The 21005-nt window shown below is 45.5% G+C and overlaps 1 protein-coding gene across 6 annotated transcripts in view; it reads right to left on the bottom strand.

The window, feature by feature from the left end:
- CAMK1D (calcium/calmodulin dependent protein kinase ID) overlaps positions 1–21005 on the bottom strand; it is a 481509-nt gene that overhangs the window by 272465 nt on the left and 188039 nt on the right. For all 6 annotated transcript variants that reach the window (XM_034929971.4, XM_034929966.4, XM_034929970.3 and 3 more), the window contains one exon: positions 3719–3850. In XM_034929971.4, the coding sequence (XP_034785862.1) occupies positions 3719–3850 (132 nt within the window). The remainder of the gene's footprint in view (positions 1–3718; positions 3851–21005) is intronic.

Raw genomic sequence — 21005 nt, 5'->3', positions numbered from 1 at the left:
CACCCAGGCATCCATGTCAGAAACTCGGCAGCCCTCCTGGAATCCTCCTTCTCCCTCCCTGCTCTCCCCATTCCTTCCGAATCTCTAAGTCCTACAGATTCCACTGTGTTCACACACTCATAACTGTTTCTTCCATCCCAACTCCAGAGCTTCTGTGTTAATGTGCTGCTTCTTCATTTCTCCACCAGATTCTTCCAACAGCCTCCTCACTATTCTCCCTACATACATAGAGTCCTGGCCCCCCAGTCCATTCTTCTCAGTTCTGCCGCAATAATCTTCAAAAATTAATCTTGATCGTGTTGCTCCTTTCATCAAAACCCTCCGATGGCTCCCCCGTGTCTAGAGGATGAAGTTCAAAGTGGGTACACAAGGCCCTCCACAATCCCACCTCTCCAACCTTAGGTGTCTCCAGGCCTCCCCCTGAACCCTTTCCCCTGGAGAGTTCCCCAGCACGCCAGCCTTTCTGTCTCCTATCTCCTGACCTCTGTTTGGGCTGCCACTTCTGGATGGAATGTCCCTCTGCGTTTCTGACCCTGCAAACTATGCTCATTGTCCAGGCCCTCCCCCTCCATGAACCCTCTCCTCCCATCCCACCCCAAAGGAAGAAGACAGCACCTCCTACCCTCGAGGCCCTGGCCATGCTACTACACAGCATCTGCAATGCCACTGCACGTACTTAGTGACAAAACTATGAGCTCCCAGAGGGCAAGGAGAGCACCTTATCTAAACTCAGTGCCCAGCAGTGCTGCCTGCTGCACAGTGAGAATTTAATAAATATTTGTTAAATGAATGAATGTCTCCATGACAACATTCCGAGTGGTTTCAAACTATTTTCTTTCTAGCTCATTGACTTTGCTTTCAGCTGCTCATGATGTATGTGGAACTGCCTCTTACTCCATATGTAAATCATTTGCAGAGGACCAAAAAAAAAAGTCAGTGCGGGAGTTACTATAGATCACCTTCGCATCCCTGGAGAAATCACTTCTTTGTTCTTGACTCCTGAAAGAGGGGTCACGCTTCCAGGCACTCCAGCAGCGGATACTGAAAAACTATCAAAACAAGTTATTCCAGCCCTCTGGCCCTCCTTGGTTTTTAAATGCCCTCTCCCTGGAAGTGATTATTTGAGTGAGGCGCAGGGTGAAGACAATTAAAGCAGACCATCCATGGCATCAACAGGACTGGTTTATAAAGCCTGCATCCATGGCCTCTGCTCATGCAAATGAAAAATAATGCTAAAAAATGAAACTGACTTCCTCCCCTTTTGTACTTCTCAGCCCTAAGGGAATCACACCAAAATACAGTCATCACCCTCGATCCATCAACAGACAGCCCCTGTGCCCAACGTAAAACCTTTGGAAGGCTCTGGGCCCACCCAGAATTCAATCTACAATGTCAAATATCTGTAATGTGTCTGCAACTTAATGTCACCAGCAAATAACTTCTTCTCCAAGTACTGATTTCACATTGGAAAATGAGCAATTTAAATAAATGTCTCATTAACATCGTGTTTTCCTGCTAGATGCTAATATACTTAATTTGTTTTCCCAGATTCTCTTCCATACAATCATTTCCTGCAATCCTCCTCAGGACAACCTGAAACTCACTGGGTTCCTAATAGACAATCCAGAGAACCTAGAAACGACCAAACTACCAAACAAATAAGCAAAATCCTTAAGCTACAAAGTTAAAGAGACCTGTTTGTTCTCAAACACTTATCCCGCATGCTGTAGCTTCTTCTGTGAGTTACACAAAGGTCAGAAGAGGACAGACTGTCCTGGCCCTCTCAGCAGTGCTGGGTTTGTACAAATGATGGCTGAACATCGTTGGGTGGACACTGCTGGTCCCAGTAAGAGAGGAGTGGGCGAGACGGTTTATTCAGAAAGAATGTGAGGAGCGTGACATTTTGTGTTGAGGCCCTAGAAGGCTTGTTCTCATTCTGCTTTGCTTATCTGTACAGAGATTCTTGCTATGTGCTGATTCCAAACCCCAAAAATTTCAAGGATATTTCCAACATCTTTTATTAATAGCAACTCTTAAAAATTTCCATAGCACACTGCTCAGACACACTCCAAACATGCAAAATCAGGTACCATACGAGGGCTTGTTCCCCCAAACCTTTGGAGATTACGGGGCAATGGCTTAATCATGACAGTGTGGGGAACGGTGTGGACACCACACTTATGAAAGAACATCGCTGGGATGGATCCAGACACATCAGAATGGTTCTGGGAGCCAGGCGCCATGGCTCATGCCTATAATCCCAGCAATCTGGGAGGCTGCGGTGGGAGGACTGCTTGAGGCCAGGAGTTCAAGACCAGCCTGGGCAACACAGTGAGCCCTCCATCTCTTAAAAAAAAATTTTTTTTTTTAATTAGCCAGGCATAATAGCGTGTGCCTACAGTCCCAGCTACTCAGGAGCCAGAGGTGGGAAGATCACTTGAGCTCAAGAGTTGAGGCTGTGGTGAGACAAGACTGCCACTGCACTCCAGACTGGGCAACAGAGCAAGATCCTGCCTGGAGAAAAAAAGAAAAAATGAATGGTTCTATGTGTGCCATTATACAAGAGAGGACTTTCTTATATTTTTGCTCCCCATGTGTAATAGAAATAAATGAAAATCTTGGCCAGGCGCAGTGGCTTATGCCTGTAAACTCAGCACTTTGGGAGGCCAAGGCGGGCGGATCACCTGAGGTCAGGAGTTTAAGACCAGCCTGGCCAACATGGAGAAACCTCATCTCTACAAAAATACAAAAATTAGCTGGGCATGATGGCGGATGCCTGTAATCCCAGCTTCGGGAGGCTGAGGCGGGAGAATCGCTTGAACCCAGGAGGTGGAAGTTGCAGTGAGCTGAGATTGCGCCATTGTACTCCAGCCTGGGCAACAGAGCGAGATTCTGTCAGGAAAGGAAAGGAGAGGAGAGGGGAGGGGAGCGGAGGCGAGGGGAGTGGGGAGGGAAAGAAAGGAAATAAAAAAAAGAAAGAAAAATCTATTTTATTTCTATTACACACAGTGAGCAAAAATAAAACTCAATGAGGAGGTAAGCACTGAAACAGTGAACTCCATGCAGCCTGCTGGGTGCCACGCGCCATGTCTGTGGCAGAGAATGGGAGAAACCATCGGAACATGTAGAAGTAACACTGGCCGGGTTGGTATTCCAGGCTCTGCCACATAGGAGCTGCAAGGCTTTGGACACGTGACTCTATTTTGTGAGCTTCATCACCTTATGATAAATAAAGCAGTAATAACAACAACAGTACTCATAGCGGTGGCGACAGCACAGACCTTTACTGAGCACTTCCTATGGGGCGAGTGCTGCAGTGAGCACTTCACAAAAACTTAGTAAGCAGCATCTCACCAAATCTTTACAACACCCTGCCAGGGAGACGCCGGTAACTCCATTTTACAGAGAAGACTCAGGGCTCTGTAGCCGGCCCACGGTCACTCGGATATCGTGAGTGGCAGGGTCTCGGTTCACAAGCAAGTCTGCCTGACAGCTGTGCTCTATGTAATTGAGAACTACTTCCAACCATGGCCATGAATGTTATAAGACACAAGAGGTCTATGGGAAAAGTGCTTTGAAAGTTGGTTATCATTTGCACAGCCTGGGTCCTCTGGGGGCCCCTCTGCCCCCGGGGAAAGTCTGCCTCCGGGGCAGGACTCCTGCAGGACACACGGGCCAGGAGGTAGGGAAGGGAGGAGGGTTGCCCTCCAGCACTTACTTTCTCAGGACGGCTATCTCATTCTCTATGCTGCTTTCCTTGCCCTTCAGCGCCTTCTTAGGGATACACTTCACAGCAAAGAGCTTGCCAGTTGCCTTCTCTTCAGCTAAAACCACTTCGGAAAAGGCCCCGCTGTGAACAAAGAAGGAAAAAAGAACACTTAGATGCAGAAGTCCAGTTTCACAATAGCTGCATTCACCCTACCACCGAAGTTTGAGTAAACAATAACGACGGCACAGTTGTAAGCATTACTGTTACTTTTATCCACCGTGGCTCCTTGCTAAACATCTTTGTGCAAAGAAATACACAGGGGCAGCCGGGCGCAGTGGCTCGCGCCTGTAATCCCAACACTTTGGGAGGCCAAGGCGGGCAGACCACCTGAGGTCAGGAGTTTAAGACCAGCTTGGCCAACATGATGAAACCCCGTCTCTACTAAAAATACAAAAAATTAGCCAGACGTGGTGGCACGCACCTGTAATTCCAGCTACTTGGGAGGCTGAGGCAGGAGAATCCCTTGAACTTGGAAGGCAGAGGTTGCAGTGAGCCAAGATCGTGCCACTGCACTCCAGCCTGGGTGACAGAGCGAGACTCTGTCTCAAAAAATAATGATAATAAAATTTTTTCAAAAAGGAAATACACAGGGGCAAGCAGGCCTTCCTGCAAAGGGACATGCGGATGTGGAGGTCAACATGGTTAGGCCACCTCCCGGTACCACTTGCCACACAACACAATGGTGTCACTTTGGAGCCAGCAAGAATGCTCCCACAAGAGGTTTCTCCTACAGAAAAGGACTGGATCCTTCTGCCGGTGTCAGCTCTCCCACCTCCAGACTAGAAAGTCACACTAAAATCCCCAGGTCCTCACAGGCTTTTTCATCTCGAGGAAATTTCAGAGCGCTCTGCAAACACTGGACTCCTCCCAGCTGGGTAAGGATAGGACTGGGTGTGAGCGGTATTGCAGGTGGTACAGACACAGGGTAATTAATTGTTCATGGGGCGCAAGTGCTCACCGAGCAGCTTGTATCCTTTTTAAACCAAAGAAACTAACAAGCAAGGGCTATGGAGTGGGGAAGACTGTCCTGCCTGAAAATACACATTTCACTCTGCAACGGCAGAGCAACAAACTAAAACCAGAACATCTGGGGCTGGAGAGCCCATTTCTCTGGAGGGGCCCCTTGTGATCTGGGAGCCCCAGAGCCAGCACCCCAGGGCCACCTCCTTTGCTGACGGCAGGCAAGGCCTGCGTGCAGAACTCCACTAATAACCCTGGCATGGGAACAGCCTCCTCCATCATCTCCGGATCCTCCAGATCCCAGCAACTTGGGCTCCGTGCACAGGGAAGTACCACAGCCCACTGAGTCGTTCTCTGTGCCAAGACTTTCAACTCCTGCTTCAAGAAACCAACGTTCCCGTGTCCAGAGAAACCACTGGAAGCCCCAGTGTTATGGCAATACCAGGTCTTCAGGCCCTACCTTCTTCAGTCCAATGGTCCCCAACCTTTTTGGCATCAGGGACCAGCTTCATGGACAACAGTTTTTCCAAGGACCCGGGAGAGGAGGGTGGTTTTGGGATGGCTCAAGTGCATTACATTTCTTGTGCACTTTATTTCATGTTTTTGAGACGGAGTCTGGCTCTGTTGCCCAGGCTGGAGTGCAGTGGTGTGATCTCGGCTCACTGCAACCTCTGCCTCTCGGGTTCAAGCGATTCTCCTGACTCAGCTTCCTGAGGAGCTGGGATTACAGGTGTCCACCAACACATCTGGCTAATTTTTGTATTTTCACCATGTTTCCCAGGCTGGTCTCGAAGTCCTGACCTCAAGTGATTCACTCGCCTCGACCTCCCAAAGTGCTGGGATTATAGGTGTGAACCACCACGCCCAGCCACTTTATTTCTATTATGATTACACAGTAACGTATAATGAAATAATTCTACAACTTGCCATAATGTAGAATCACTGGAAGCCCTGAGCTTGTTTTCCTGCAACTAGACGGTCCCATCTGGGGGTGATGGGAGACAGTGACAGATCATCAGGCATTAGATTCTCATAAAGAGTGTGCAACCTAGATCCCTCGCATGCACAGTTCACAATAGGGCTCACGCTCCTATGAGAATCTAATGCAGTCCTTGATCTGACAGGAGGCGGAGCTCAGGCAGTAACGTGAACAACGGGGAGTGGCTGTAAGTACAGATGAAGCTTTGCTTGCTCGCCCGCTGCTCACCTCTTGCTGTGTGGCAAAGTTCCTAACAGGCCACATACCCTACCGGTATTGGCCCATGGCCCAGGCGCTGGGGACCCCTACTTTAGTCACTGTCAAAGAGATTCCTGAACAGGGGGAATACCCTTCCTCCTCCTCTCCTTGCCCACCTGACAGCAATGCACAATCTGTCACAATCCAAGGGACGGTAAATGCATGTTTTAAAAATCCTTTCCAGTGAGAGGAATTCACTTCCACTCAGTGCAATTAACTTCAGGACAGTGTTCCCACTGGCACATGGATGCTCACGAGAGAAGCTTGTCTATAGCTTCATGGTCTATTTTTAATTATACAAACCCAGGGGGCAGAACATAGTCATTCCACAAAATATCCCAGATGGAAAACATCAGAAGCAGGATCTTCTGCCCAAATCCACAAATTATTCACCCATAGGATTCTCCCCTCAAAACACTACAAGCCAGAAGCCAAACCTTCTAGAACCTGCCAGAATAATCATTACTAAATATAAACACATAAAGACCCACCACAGCTTTATCACAGAGGGATACATGGAGTCACACATTCCCAGTGACACCGGCCATGGCCAACAGCTTTTGTCCAGGAAACCCAAATCATAACAATTCCAGAGACGGCCCCTGAGCCCACGCACCATCCCTCCTCACTCATCTCTAAGCCAGGGGGAGACAGGTGGCTGCACCTCAGAGTTCTTAGGTGGGTCAAGACCCTGAATGAGGAGGTACGTGTTCCCCCTCACTACCCTCCGGGAGGTAGAACAAGAACTATGTTAGAGTAGGAGAAGAATCACTGGGGAAAGACCAAGGTTCAAGCACCATGGGTGGTTTTATACCAGATAAATCATTCATTCTTTCATTCATTCATTTGTTCATTCAGTTTCCCTGTTGGCCACTTGAGTCCCTAATGCTAATGACACCCCAATGGTCCTGAGTTTGTTGGATTTACTAAGTCCATTTTCCAGAAGGCGGAAAAGCCCTTTGGCAGCAGTGACCACAGCCAAGGGCTCGGGCTGGGAACTGCGATCAGGCCCCTCTCCTCCTGGGCTGCCCCTCGCTCCACTCTCCATCCACAGGTGCTCCTTCCTCTACAGAATCCCTGTGATCAGAAACGACCACGGCCAATGCAGAGGGGACAACCTGCTCAATCGGACCCTTGGAAGCCTGTAAGAGAAAAGCATTTCCTTGCTTGGAGGAAACAGAGTGAGAAGCGAGGTTGCCGCAGGACTCAGCCCGAGAGACAATAGACTGGGGAGGGGACCGAGGGGTCTCCTCAGAGCCAGCACTGCCACGGCAGGAAGCTGACAACATGGAGAGGCAGTAGTGCCCGTGGAGCTAGGATTTTTCTGCCTTTGTCCCTGGTTAGGTGCGGATGGGCTATGTGGCGGCCCAAGGGGAAGGCAGGACAATGGCACAGAGTTATGTCAAGAGAGTCACGTGCTAAACAGCCCAGGCTTGACACAACATGACCAAGGAGTCTCCATCAGAAGATCCTGAGCAGAGTCATGGAGCCAAGGTTCCAGTCCCATTCTCTGCGAATGCAAGTCAGCATGCAACTCCACAGCTAGGTCTATACCCAGAAGTGAAAGCAGGGACTGAACAGGTGCGTGGACAACCACATTCACAGTGGCATTATTCACAACAGCCACGTGGTGGCAACAATCCGTGCATCCACTGGGGGACAAATGGATAAAATATGGTCCACACATATAACAGAATAGCCATAAATAGCAATGGAATTCTGACCCATGCTGGAACATGGATGAACTCTGAGGACATTATGCTAAAGGAAATAAATCAGATACAAAAAGCCAAATACCTTATGATTCTACTTACAGGAGGTGTCCAAAGTCATCAGATTCATAGAGGAAGAAAGTAGAACTGTGGTTGCTAGGGACTAGGGGGAGAAGGCAATGGGGAGTTCTGTTTAATGGGGACGGAGTTTCCGTTTGGGAAGATGAAAAGGATCTGGAAGCCAGGCACGGAGGCTCATGCCTGTAATCCCAGCACTTTGGGAGGCCAAGGCGGGCAGACCACTTGAGGTCAGGAGTTTGAGACCAGCCTGGCCAATACGGCGAAACCCCATCTCTACTAAAAATATAAAAATTAGCAGCGTGTGGTGGCACATGTCTGTAGTCCCAGCTACTCAGGAGGCTGAGGTGGGAGAATCGCTTGAGCCCAGGAGGCGGAGGTTGCAGTGAGCTGAGATCGCGCCTATGCACTCCAACCTTGATGACAGAGCGAGACTCCGTCTCAAAAAAATAAAAAATAAAAAGGTTCTGGAGATGGATGGGGTTGATGGTTGCACAACAATGTGAATGTAGTTGATGCCACCAAACTGTACTCTGTAAAATGGTTAAAATAGGCCGGGCGCGGTGGCTCATGCCTATAATCCCAGCACTTTGGGAGGCTGAGGTGAGAGGATCGCTTGAGCCCAGGAGTTTGATACCAGCCTGGGCAACACAGCGAAACGCTGTCTCTAGAAAAAATTTAAAAATTAGCCAGGTACGGTGGTGTACACCTGTCATACCAGCTACTTGGGAGGCTAAGGTAGGAGGATCACTTGGGCCCGGGAGGTCAAGGCTGCAGTGAGCCATGATCACGGCACTGTACTTCAGCCTGGGCCATAGAGCAAGACCTTGTCCCCTCCTCCCCCAGCAAAAAAAAAAAAAAAGCTTAAAATGGTAAAGTTTATGTTATGTATATTTCACTGCAATAAAAAGATAAACATAAAAAGTCTGCTTACTTCCAATCAATGATGTTGCCTGAGGATGGACATGCTGGAAAAACTAGATAAACCTTTTCACTCAATACCTCCCTAAAGGAGAAAAAAATTATATCAACTGTAGGGTGCCAGCTGGTGTCAGCGACTTGATATTTACAAAGGACTTTGGCATGTATCAGTGAATCCACTCCTTACAGCAACCCCATGAAGCAGACAAGAAGCTAATGTCATCTCCATTTTAGAGATGAGGATACTGAGTCCCATCACACAAGCGGTAAAGGACAGAAAATAGAACTCGGTTTCCTACTGCCTCCGAGGCCCTTTCTCAATGTGTCACGCTGGGCTGATACCGGTGGCTACCAGGGCGTGTGCGTGGCAAGCACCGCAGGTGACAGGGATGGAGGGGTTAGAAGACCCTGTCGTCAGATGAGCTGCCGTCGCTCCGAGCCCGCACATCCACCTGCTTTATCATTTAGCCAAACAATGTGCATTGACCCGCTTTAAGCTTTCCAAAGACAAAGTTCTCTGGTCTTCTTAAAGGATATAAGATGACCATAAATTGTTATTGTTCCCACAATAAATAGAAATCACTTGAAGACACTTCCCCTGTTCCAGGAAATTTAATTAGAAACATCAAACACAAAGCTCACGAATGAACAGTCTGAGCACTTTCTATGTAATTACATAACACAGTGGTGTGTGTGTGTGTGTGTGTGTGTGAGAGAGAGAGAGAGAAAGAGAGAGAGAGAGTGCAGGGTTGGGGGGGGGTGTCCTTGTGACAGGAAACACTAAAGCAAGGAAAATGATCTGAAAACCTATAAAGACTTCCCCCAACCCAAGAACATAAATTCCAAGGGACAAAAGAACAAAAGCAGGGACAGAGTGACAAAGTTGTAAAAATACAAAGAGGTCAAATCAGGTTGCACTCTATAGGCCGTAAAACACAAGCACTGTGCATTTAAAGCTGAACGATGGAGCACTCCAGCCAGACTGAATCATATTGGCAACCTGAAACTGTCATCTGGGCACAGCTTGCACTGGCCTGGAGCCCGTGCCCCACTCTTCTCTCTGCAGTCCGCCTTCTTCCTCCACCACCACTAGACTGGACCCTTGTGGGCTGGGCCCCCCCAGGGGTCCCCTAGTTGCTAAACCCAATGGCTTCCTCTCACTGCTCATCCTACTGGTTTTTGCCTTGACCTCCTTCCTAAAGTTCTTTGCTTCTTGGTTCTACAGCATCGTTCTCTCCTTCTGCCTTTATGTCCATTTCCGCTCCATCTCCATCTCCTCTTCCTCCCTTCAAACATCAATGGGCCCCCAAGGTTTCATCTGCAACCTTTCCTTCTTTCTAGTCTGTATCCTCTCCATGGAAATCTCAGCTGTTTCCATAGTCTGAGCCCCTTCTGGTCCTTTGATGGCCTCCTAACCTTCATCCATATATTTTTTTAATTATTATTATACTTTAAGTTTTAGGGTACATGTGCACAATGTGCAGGTTTGTTACATATGTATACATGTGCCATGTTGGTGTGCTGCACCCATTAACTCGTCATGTTAGCATTAGGTATATCTCCTAATGCTATCCCTCCCCCCTCCCCCCACCCCACAACAGTCCCCGGTGTGTGATGTTCCCCTTCCTGTGTCCATGTGTTCTCATTGTTCACTTCCCACCTATGAGTGAGAACATGCGGTGTTTGGTTTTTTGTCCTTGCGATAGTTTGCTGAGAATGATGGTTTCCAGCTTCATCCATGTCCCTACAAAGGACATGAACTCATCATTTTTTATGGCTGCATAGTATTCCATGGTGTATATGTGCCACATTTTCTTAATACAGTCTATCATTGTTGGACATTTGGGCTGGTAACCTTCATCCATATTTTAATCTCTCTCATGTGCAAACCTCACCTTCTCTATCCACAAAGGCCCTTCCCAGCCTCTCAAAAGCACCATAACCAAAGTGAAACAGTTATCTTCACCCCAAAACTTATCTTTTTCATTTAATCAGTAATGCGGTCTAGAAACCTGTCTACTTTACTGCTCTCTGTCTCTGTCATTTCCATCACCAACTACGTTCAGGTTTTCCGCTGACAAGACTCTCAAATGCCCGCCTACTCCTCCGTCCCTTCATCGTGGCTCTGGTTCATGTCCTCCTTCTCTCACTTCTGCAATACATCCACCACTCCTTCCTGGTCCTGTAGCCCCCAGCAAGCCTACTGCTACCTGCTATCTCCTATCTGTTACTGAAATTACTCTTCTGGAAATAAAATTTGATTATGTCATTACCCTACTTAAATCTTTGAGGTTTCATGTCTATGGGATCAAGTTCAAATCCCTTTGCAAGTTACCCGTGGCATTCAAAGCCTTTCTAAACCTAACCCCAACTTTGCAGGCTCATCTGTCACTACAGCCACTGTCCCCAATACAAACACTACACGCCGTACACATGTCATCTCAACCCAACCACACCACTCAACAGTCAGTTTCCCAAACACACAACGGCCTTTCACACCACTGGCCTTTGTTCAAGTTCTGCCCACCCCCTCCTTCCCTGAATGTCATTCATTCCCTTTTCTTTCTGCTTGGCAAAATTCCATGTCTTTTTCTTTTTCTTTTCTTTTTTTTTTTTTTTTTTTTGAGACAGAGTCTCGCTCTGTCACCCAGGCTGGAGTGCAGTGGCGCCATCGTGGCTCACTGCAACCTCCGACTCCCTGGTTCAAGCGATTCTCCTGCCTCAGCCTCCCAAGTAGCTGGGATTACAGGTGCCCGCCACCACGCCCAGCTAATTTTTGTATTTTTAGTAGAGACAGGGTTTCACCATGTTGGCCAGGATGGTCTCGATATCCTGACCTCGTGATCCGCCCACCTTGACCTCCCAAAGTGCTAGGCTTACAGGTGTGAGCCACTGCGCCCGGCTAATTCCATGTATTTTTCAAAGGCCCAGATGGTATATTTCCTCCTTTTTCTTTTTTTTTTTTTTTTTTTTTAACTGTGAGATGGAGTCTCGCTCTGTCACCCAGGCTGGAGTGCAGTGGCGTCATCTAGCTCACTGCAACCCCCGTCTCTGGGGTTCAAGCGAGTCTTCTGCCTCAGTCTCCTGAGTAGCTAAAACTACAGGCGCACATCACCATGTCCAGCTAGTTTTTTTGTTTTTTTGTTTTTTTAGTAGAGACTAGTTTTCACCATGTTGACCAGGCTGGTCTCGAACACCTGACCTCAAGTGATCCGCCCACTTTGGCCTCTTATTTCCTCCTCTTTTGAGGTTTTTCTCAATTGCTTCTCACCTACACAGAATGAGGCCCTCATTCTGAAAAAAATGTGGCTTAAACGTACATTACCTATCCCATGTACACATCCCATTACAGTCCTTAACATGCTTCCTATATGAGAACAGGAGGTGCGTGTATTCTGTTTCTGTGTCTCCAGACCTAATAATACTTGTACCAACTGGTGCTCAAGACACTTCTGATGATCACCATTATTGGGGGCTCTCCTCTGATTCCCCATCAGGCTCTTCACCCTTCTCCTGTGCTGCAGATCTGCAAAGTAAGTAATGTATCCTAATGACCTTCCGCTCAACACTAGTACCATCCACTCAACACTAGTACCATCCACTCAACACTAGTACTATCCACTCAACACTAGTACTATCCACTTAACACTAGTACTATCCACTCAACACTAGTACTATCCACTCAACACTAGTACTATCCACTCAACACTAGTACCATCCACTCAATACTAGTACTATCCACTCAACACTAGTACTATCCACTCAACACTAGTACTAGAAAACAGTACCATCTCTTTTCTCCTCCGTAATATGTTTCTTTAAGTTTCAGTGCAAGCCTGTGCAGAAAGAACCTCAAAGGTTTCTCTTGAGGCATAAAAATTATTTGAGTCCTTCCTGATTTATTTTAAAACATGCACTTATGTGCCTGAATGCTTAAGTAATATTTTACAGTTGAATAATCCTGAGATCACTGTTTGTTTTGACTGGAAAAAGTCTTAAATTTGTTAATTTATGATATTTTCTCCCTATAAACCTTCATCCTTGTTGAATAAGTAAAATTTGGTAAAAAGAGATAGCAGATTTTTATACAGATGAAAGGACTTTGTAAAATGCATAACCGTGGGAGAAATAAAAATTCCAGTGTTTCAAAAATTGCATTTTTTTCAAGTTGTGACAAGACATTTATTTGAATGATAAAGAAAGCCATTATTCTATTTAAAAAACACCAAATTTCCATCAAAAAGGAATCTCTGTGATAAATTACTGGAAAACTCAAATAAAAATTTAATCTTGAAATGCTAAATGTTTTCTTCACCTGATGATAGGCTGTACAAATTGCAAAAGTTGAATCCTTCCTCCTTTTCCCCATATTTCAAAGAAAATCAAATCATCACCCACAGGCAGCTCATCCTGATTGTAAGCCAGGTGCCTGCGAGGAAATAATCTTTTGAGAGCTGAATTTCCAAGACTAAAGGAAACCATCCCATTTTCCATAGTGATGAAAGAATTCTAAATGACTACTTAGGCTTTTAACTTCATAAATGATGGCTCTGGAAAATAAAAGCTGTTTTGCTTTGCTTTATCTAGTCAGTTTCAATGGGCTGTGGTGTTATGATGGTTGGCTCTCCATGCAGTTAAATGTATACCCAGTCCTCTCTCAGTCCTCTCTGAGTGAAACGATCTGAGGTCCAAGCGACCAGTGAGTGACAGGGCAAAGAAAAGAAGTGGGCTGGGCTCTGGGAATGCCTTTTCTTCCTGAGTTCCCTGAAAAAGCAACACAAAATGCGTGTGCCCTAAGGATGCCTTGGCTAAAAACAGACATTGAAGGGCTTGTGAACTGGTTTTTTACTCTTCTCCTGTGCTTTAGAGAGACATGTACCTACCAGTAGTTAAAAAATTATCATAGAGTCATTCTGAGCATCTTAACTCCAGACCTTCAGCTTATGCTGGGCCCAGAACTCAGAGCCAAGCCAAGCCCAGAGATACACTGGCTAACTCCCTCCTCACTACCAATTATTATTATAAAAAATGGAAACAAGAATCTGTTTCTATCCCAGTTTCTCATAATCTTTTCCAGTTTCTAATACCTTTACTATTTAACCTAAAGTTGTTAATAATTGGGCAATGGCCAGGCGTGGTGGCTAACACCTGTAATCCCAGCACTTTGGGAGGCCAAGGCAGTTAGATCACATGAGGTCAGGAGTTTGAGACCAGCCTGGCCACCATGGATAAACCCGTCTCTATAGAAAAAATACAAAAATTAGCCGGGCGTGGTGGTGGGTGCCTATAATCCCGGCAACTCGGGAGGCTGAGACAGGAGAATCACTTGAACCCAGGAAGCGGAGGTTGCAGTGAGCCAAGATCGTGCCACTGCACTCCAGCCTGGGTGACAGAGCAAGACTCCATCTCAAAAAGAAATAATAATAATAGCCAGGAATGGTGGCTCACGCCTGTAATCCCAACACTTTGGGAGGCCAAGGAGGGGGGAATCACCTGAGGTCAGGAGTTCAAGAGCGGTCTGGCCAACATGATGAAACCCCATCTCTACCTAAAATACAAAAATGAGCCGGGCATGGTGGTGCACGCCTGTAATCCCAGCTACTTGGGAGGCTGAGGCCGGAGAATTGCTCAAACGCGGCAGGCGGAGGTTGTTGCAGCGAGCCGAGTTCACGCTGCTGCACTCCAGCCTGGGTGACAGAGCGAGACTCGGTCTCAAAAATAAATAAATAAATAAGTGCACATCAATTTAAAATAAATTCTTTTCTCATACAAGAGCAATTTAATCACAAAATGGTCAAAAATGTAGCCTCCGAACAATGTGCTGTGACTTGCATATTTTCGGTGCTCCAAAACTCTTAGTCGAATGGAACTGATGAAACCTCAAGAGGACTCTTCTGACTTTTAACAAGAATCAGGGATTTGGGAGCTGTCTTTTTGATTCATGACAGTTCACTAAACCAACCACTCGGTGAAATTATATCCATCCCAAATTAGACCAAGAAATAATCAGATGGTGCTGAAATGACCTGCCCTATTAGCTTAGTGTAGCTATTATTGGCTCTTTGCCTTTCTATGCTTTTTAGTCATTCTACATACAAATCAGACTGATGGTGTTATTAACTTTATTAACAGCATCGCTTCCAGCCTATTGCCCTTACCAGACTGTCTAACTGGGCCTGCAGACGTTACCCCCCAGCCTCCACCATAAATTAAAATGTTCTTTTCTACTAAGCATATTATTTTCCCCAGTGTCACGTCAGCACAATATTAAAGGCTGGTTTTAAAACACTGAAAAGCTGGGGTTCCATGGCTCATGCCTGTAATCCCAGCACTTTGGGAGGCCAAGGCAGGAGGATCACTTAAGACCAGGAGTTCCAGACCAGCCTGGCCAACAAGGTAAAACCCCATCTCTACCAAAAAAAAATTCAAAAATTATCCGGCCATGGCGGTTTATGCCTATTGTCCCAGCTACTCACGAAGCTGAGGTGGGAGGATCACTTGGGCTGGGTGGCTGAGGCTGCAGTAAGCTGTGATTGCACCACTGCACTCCAGCCAGGGTGACAAAGAGAGACCCTGAAAAAAAAAAAGGAAGGAAGGAAGGAAGGAAGATAAAACACAGCAAAAAGTGAAGTCAGTGGTACTTGGCTTGAGACCGTCTAAGAAATAGACAGGTGCCTTTTAGACCTATTGTTCCAGATCAGAATCAATTCTTCAAACAGAAAAACCTGTTTACTAACCCCAACCCTTACAGACCCCAGAGAATCCGAATGGATCATAACAGTAGTGAAGTCGGCTGGGCGCGATGGCTCACGCCTGTAATCCCAGCACTTTTGGGGGGCCAAGGCGGGTGAATCACAAGCTCAGGAGTTCGAGACCAGCCTGACCAACATGGTGAAACCCTGTCTCTAAAAATAGAAAAATTAGCCAGGTGTGGTGGCGCACGCCTGTAATCCCAGCTACTCAGGAGGCTGAGGCAGGAGAACTGCTTGAACCCGGGCAGCGGAGGTTGCAGTGAGCTGAGATCACGTCACTGCACTCCAGCCTGGGTCACAGAGCAAGACTCCATCTTAAACAAAAAAAGAAAAGAAAGAAAAACAAAAAACCAGTAGTGAAGTCAATGGTCTCAATGTTCAATGTCTACGCAACTCTCCAGGCAGAAACTTGGCAATTTTAGAACTGACATTAACTCCTTCTGATAGAATCTTCAGCTAAAAATCTTCACTAAATCACACACCACTAATGACATTTTGTAGTGCTAATTCAGCACACTGACCGAAGAAAAGCCAGGCCCAATCTGGAAAATAAAGTTCTGCCAAGCAAACACAGCAAAAAAGACTTGCTTTCGCAGGCTTGAAGAACAAATATGAATCCAAGAAAATGGATATCCAATTTAGATACAATGTCTATTCATTAAAATGTGTCTTTTAAAGCCCTCCACCTGACAATTACACAGTAAGCCATACATTTGTTCATGCTAACGCTTAAGCTAAAAGTATCGAAATTCTATTTCTTTAAAAAAAAAAAAAACCTATAACTCAGGTTCTCATTAACTGGGACCAGTGCCCGACCAACCAGTTCAAATTAGAAACATATCCTTAACTTTAGTAGGTAGATGCTTAGGAACAGACAGAATCCTTCAAAATAGTTACGCTTTCTTACTGAAACATTCTCATCTTCCTCTTTAACTGGTGAATTCCACAATGGTAAGCAATCCTGTATAATAGCTTCAAGAACCATGATGAGACATTCTTAAATACCCACACGATTAGCTTAATTTCTGTCCAGATCAGTTTTCATTCTGAGTACAATCCTATGTCTGAAACCACCAGGGCAGGTCTAGGTTATGACAATACTTGTCACAGGGAGAAGGCATCAAAATGCTGACACAATTATTGCTTGTGACATCTTTGGTTTCTGCAGGTGTTTCTGCGGCACTAAGTCTTTACTGTTAACAGCCTCACTGATCCAAACGCAGAAGACAAATAAATTCCATGAGTGCCTACTGCCACACTCTAAAACACACGCTTTGGTTAATAGCACTCCTTCCTTTCCTCCTTCACTTCTCTGACAGGCTCCCACATTTTATCTCTGCTCTTTTCATGCCATTTGTTAAAGGATGATATGGAACCAAAGTGAGTCAATCATTTTTTTTCTTATACCAACAGGGAGCATCCATGGAAGCCTGGTTTTTGAAGGCAGAGGCAGAATAAAATATTCAAGCCAGGCATAGTGGCTCACGCCTGTAATCCCAACAGTTTGAGAGGCCAAGGCAGGAGGATCACTTGAGGCCAGGAGTTGGAGACCAGCCTGGATAACATAGCAAGACCCCCAACTCTCCAAAAAAAAAAAAAAGAAAAAAGAAAAAATTAGCTAGGTGTAGTTGCACACGCCTGTAGTCCTACTTACTTGGGAGGCTGAGGTGAGTGGATCGCTTGAGCCCAGGAGTTCAAAGTTACAATGAGCTATGATCACCATTGCACTCCAGCCTACAGTGTGACAGAGTGAGACCCTGTCTCTTAAAAAAATTCCCCTCTTTTTGAGATTACAAAATCTCCTCATAGCTACAGCTTAAAAAGCTGGCAACACTCCAGGGCAAATAAAGTGTCCATGTGGGCCATGCATGCATTTGTTGCCAGGGTGCATTTTCCTTGGATGACAAAGGTACTGACGTGGATGAAACTGCAACCCCCAGGATACCTACCCCCTTTGTTCATCACCTGTGCGGACCTCTTCGACAGCACTTCTCACTATGGTCTTCCCAGATCTCCTGTTGGAGACAGACTTCTCCCTGCAGGGGTGGCTCTTCAGAGGCGAACTCCCCTTTCTCACTCCCATCCCTGATGGTGGGGGAACCAGACCTAGCAGATGCTCATGTTCTGCTCTCTGACTGCTACAAACATCCAACATGCTCCCAATGCCAGCCGCATAGCTCCATTGTCACATGGTTGGCAAAACCTGAATGGTGAAGCGACGACGGGACAGAATGTTCATGATTAATCCCAACTGGCCATCCCTCATCTGGCCATTCCCACTCACCAGATCCTCTGACTTTAGGCACTCTTTTGAGCGTATTTTCATTCTCATTCAGGGCAGATGTCTCAACAAGTAACTTAAAGGAAAATTCTGTTAAGCTCCCAGCTAACTAAACACACATCAATACACTCTTTAAGTATGCTTCAAGCTATTCCATAAAAAAACAGAGTCCTTATAGGTAAAACAATTACTACATTAAAGGGACGTTTGGCTGTGTCTGTGTTAAAAAAAAAATCAACATTCTGGCTTAAAACAATCAATAAAAGTTTGAAATAGCAGAACACTGGAAAAATCCTAAATATCCATTAATGGAGGACTGGTTAAGTAAGTTACAATCTAAAGATACGACGGAGGCCAGGCGTGGTGGCTCATGCCTGTAATCCCAGCACTTTGGGAGACCAAGGCAGGAGGATTGCTTGAGGGCAGGAGTTTGAGACCACCATTAGCAGCGAATGTGTCTCTACAAAAAATAAAATAAAAACTTAGCTGGGCATGGTCTTGTGTGCCTGTGGTCCCAGCTACTTGAGAGGGTGATGCAGAAGGATCACTTGAGCCCAGAAGTTCAAGGCTGCAGTGAGCTATGATTGCACCACTGCCCTCCAGCCTGGGTAACACAGTGAGACCCTCTTTCTTAAAAAAATAAAATAAATAGACAAATAAAAATACAATGGAGTACTATGCAGTCATGCAAAATGATTAAGTAGGTTTACGTGTGCTAATACAGAATTATTCCCAAGATACACTGTTAAATGCAAAAATAAAGATGCAGAACAATGTGTATATTATATTCCCATTATTTATCTCTATTTTACAGATAAGAAAATTGAACTCATCAAGGTTCAAGAAGTTGTCTACATCTCAAACCCAGTGTCGGGAGGATTCTGATTCAGGTGTGATGGGCTGATGAAATGCTGCTGCTAGCAAGGTACCCTGAGACCGCACTGTGGACATTCTGAACATCAGATGAACAGTCTGCACTTAGTGCAGCCAGCAGTGAGAAGGCACGAGGCCTTGAATAAATGACAGAAACAAACAGAGCCAACTGATATGTAGTATTCTCAATTCAATCAAATGTGTTTTAGATAATTTTTGTGTTCTCTAGCATCCTTTTGAACAGAAACAGGTAGGTATCCTACCTTACAAAGTGGTATGCCTCTGCCAGGCAGAAAATTCATTTATAATCTACATATTCCTTATTTGTGCTACTGAATGGTATAAAAAATACTTTCTCTATTTTTCCTTTAAAAATTTCCCACCTCTTTCTTCTTACCTTAGCAAGTGATTGCTTCATAACTGGCTGGATCTCCCTACACTAGCCCGAAACACCCTGCACAACTTTTGGTCACTGAGCTGCACCTTGGGCAATTTAACAAACAAGGCTGTTAACAGAATTTGGTCAAGGTGCAAACTATTTTGTGCTTCCTTATAAGTGTAAAGTTGGAGCACAGAGAACAATTCCTTTCCCCAAGAAAACAGGTTATTGTGCAAAGAATGAAGCTTCCCTAACCTAAATAATCATCATTATGATCATCATCATCACCACCATCATCACCACAGTCATTATCACCACCATCATCACCATCATCATTGCCATCATCACCATTATCATCATCATCACCACAGTCATTATCACCATCATCTTCACCATCTTCATCACAGTCATCATCAGTTATCATTGCCATCATCACCATCACCATCACTATCATTGCCATCATCACCATCATCAGTCATCACCATCATCATCACAATCATCACCATCATCTCCATCATCACAGTCATCATCATCACCATCATCATCGCAGTCATCATCACCACCATCACCATCATCATCGCCATCATCACGATCACTATCATCATCATCATCATCACCATCATCATCAATACTGCTCATTAAAAACTGTATATAATTTTTTTAAGAGACAGGGTCTTGTTCTGTCAAGCAGGCTGGAGTACAGTGGCATGGTCACAGCTCCCTATAACCTCACATTCCTGGGCTCAAGCCATACTCCTCCCTCAGCCTCCCAAGTCTAAATAAGCATAAGCTTATTTTTAAAAAACTATTTGCCAACTACTTCCCAATTCTAATAATAACCCTGCATGATAACATTATTATGTCCATTTTACAACTGAGAAAACTGAGGCTGAAAAAGGTCAAAAATTTTGCTAATATGGCACTAAACTGACATTGTAACCCTAGTTTGATGCCAAAGTCATGCTCTTTCATTTTTAAACCATGCCACCTCACTGGGTATAATTTTACAATTCAGAAAGAGTAACAAGAGTGAGGGGGGTACACAGGTTTTCTTCCCATATGCCCCTCCCCCAAAATACTGTCTAAATTCTCATCCAAAATGGGCTACAATGGATAGATAAATCCATTGAAATTTTCTTAACAGAGATCCCTCCAATGAAACCCCAGTGACATTCTCTTCCTTCTAAGTTTCTGACAATGATTGTCCACTTCAACCCCCAGGGCTGAAAACAGAGATTTTCTTCCCTCCTACTTCCATGAACCCAGACTCTCTACTAGGGGAGAGTGGAAGAATTTTTAAGTTGGACTTTCTGTTCTGTTCCTAAGCCACTCTTTGTAGAACTAGGCACCCATCTAATTGCCTTGACATCTTAAAATTCTACATCCTAATTTCCTCTGTATTCCAAAGTGCAAATACTGACTGACCAAAGTCCAAAGATGCAAGACTGACCCTTACGTTGCCCCACCTGCTAATTTCTTCTCCTCCAAAATGGCAACCATATCTCATTATTCACTTCCTGAGTCACAGAGCCAACTTAATCTTCAAGTACAGTTGACGGTTTCTCCCATCCCCTACAACATAATCACATTAACATTCCAGCAGAAAGAAAAGTTCATCCCTCCTAGGCTTTAGTGCTGTGGTGAAACGCTTTAATTGCTGTTCAATCATGTACACACAGACTAATTAATCTGTTGTGAGGTGCCAGATGGTGGGCAGATGGACAGGTGGGTGGCTGAGTGGATGAATGAATGAATGGGTGGATGAAATGGATGGATGGATGGATGGATGGATGGATGGATGGATAGATTGGATGGATGGATGAATGGGTGGATGAATGGGTGGATGAATGGGTAGGTGAGATGGATGGATAGATGGATGGATGGATGGATGGATGGATGGATGGATGGATGGATTGGACGGATGGATGGATGAATGGGTGGATGAATGGGTAGGTGAGATGGATTGGATGGATGGATGGATGGATGGGTGGATGAACGGGTGGATGAATGGGTGGGTGAGATGGATGGATGGATGGATGGATG

Source organism: Pan paniscus, chromosome 8 (assembly GCF_029289425.2).
Source record: "Pan paniscus chromosome 8, NHGRI_mPanPan1-v2.0_pri, whole genome shotgun sequence".
NCBI lineage: Eukaryota > Metazoa > Chordata > Mammalia > Primates > Hominidae > Pan > Pan paniscus.
This window is presented reverse-complemented; position numbering and strand designations above follow the sequence as displayed.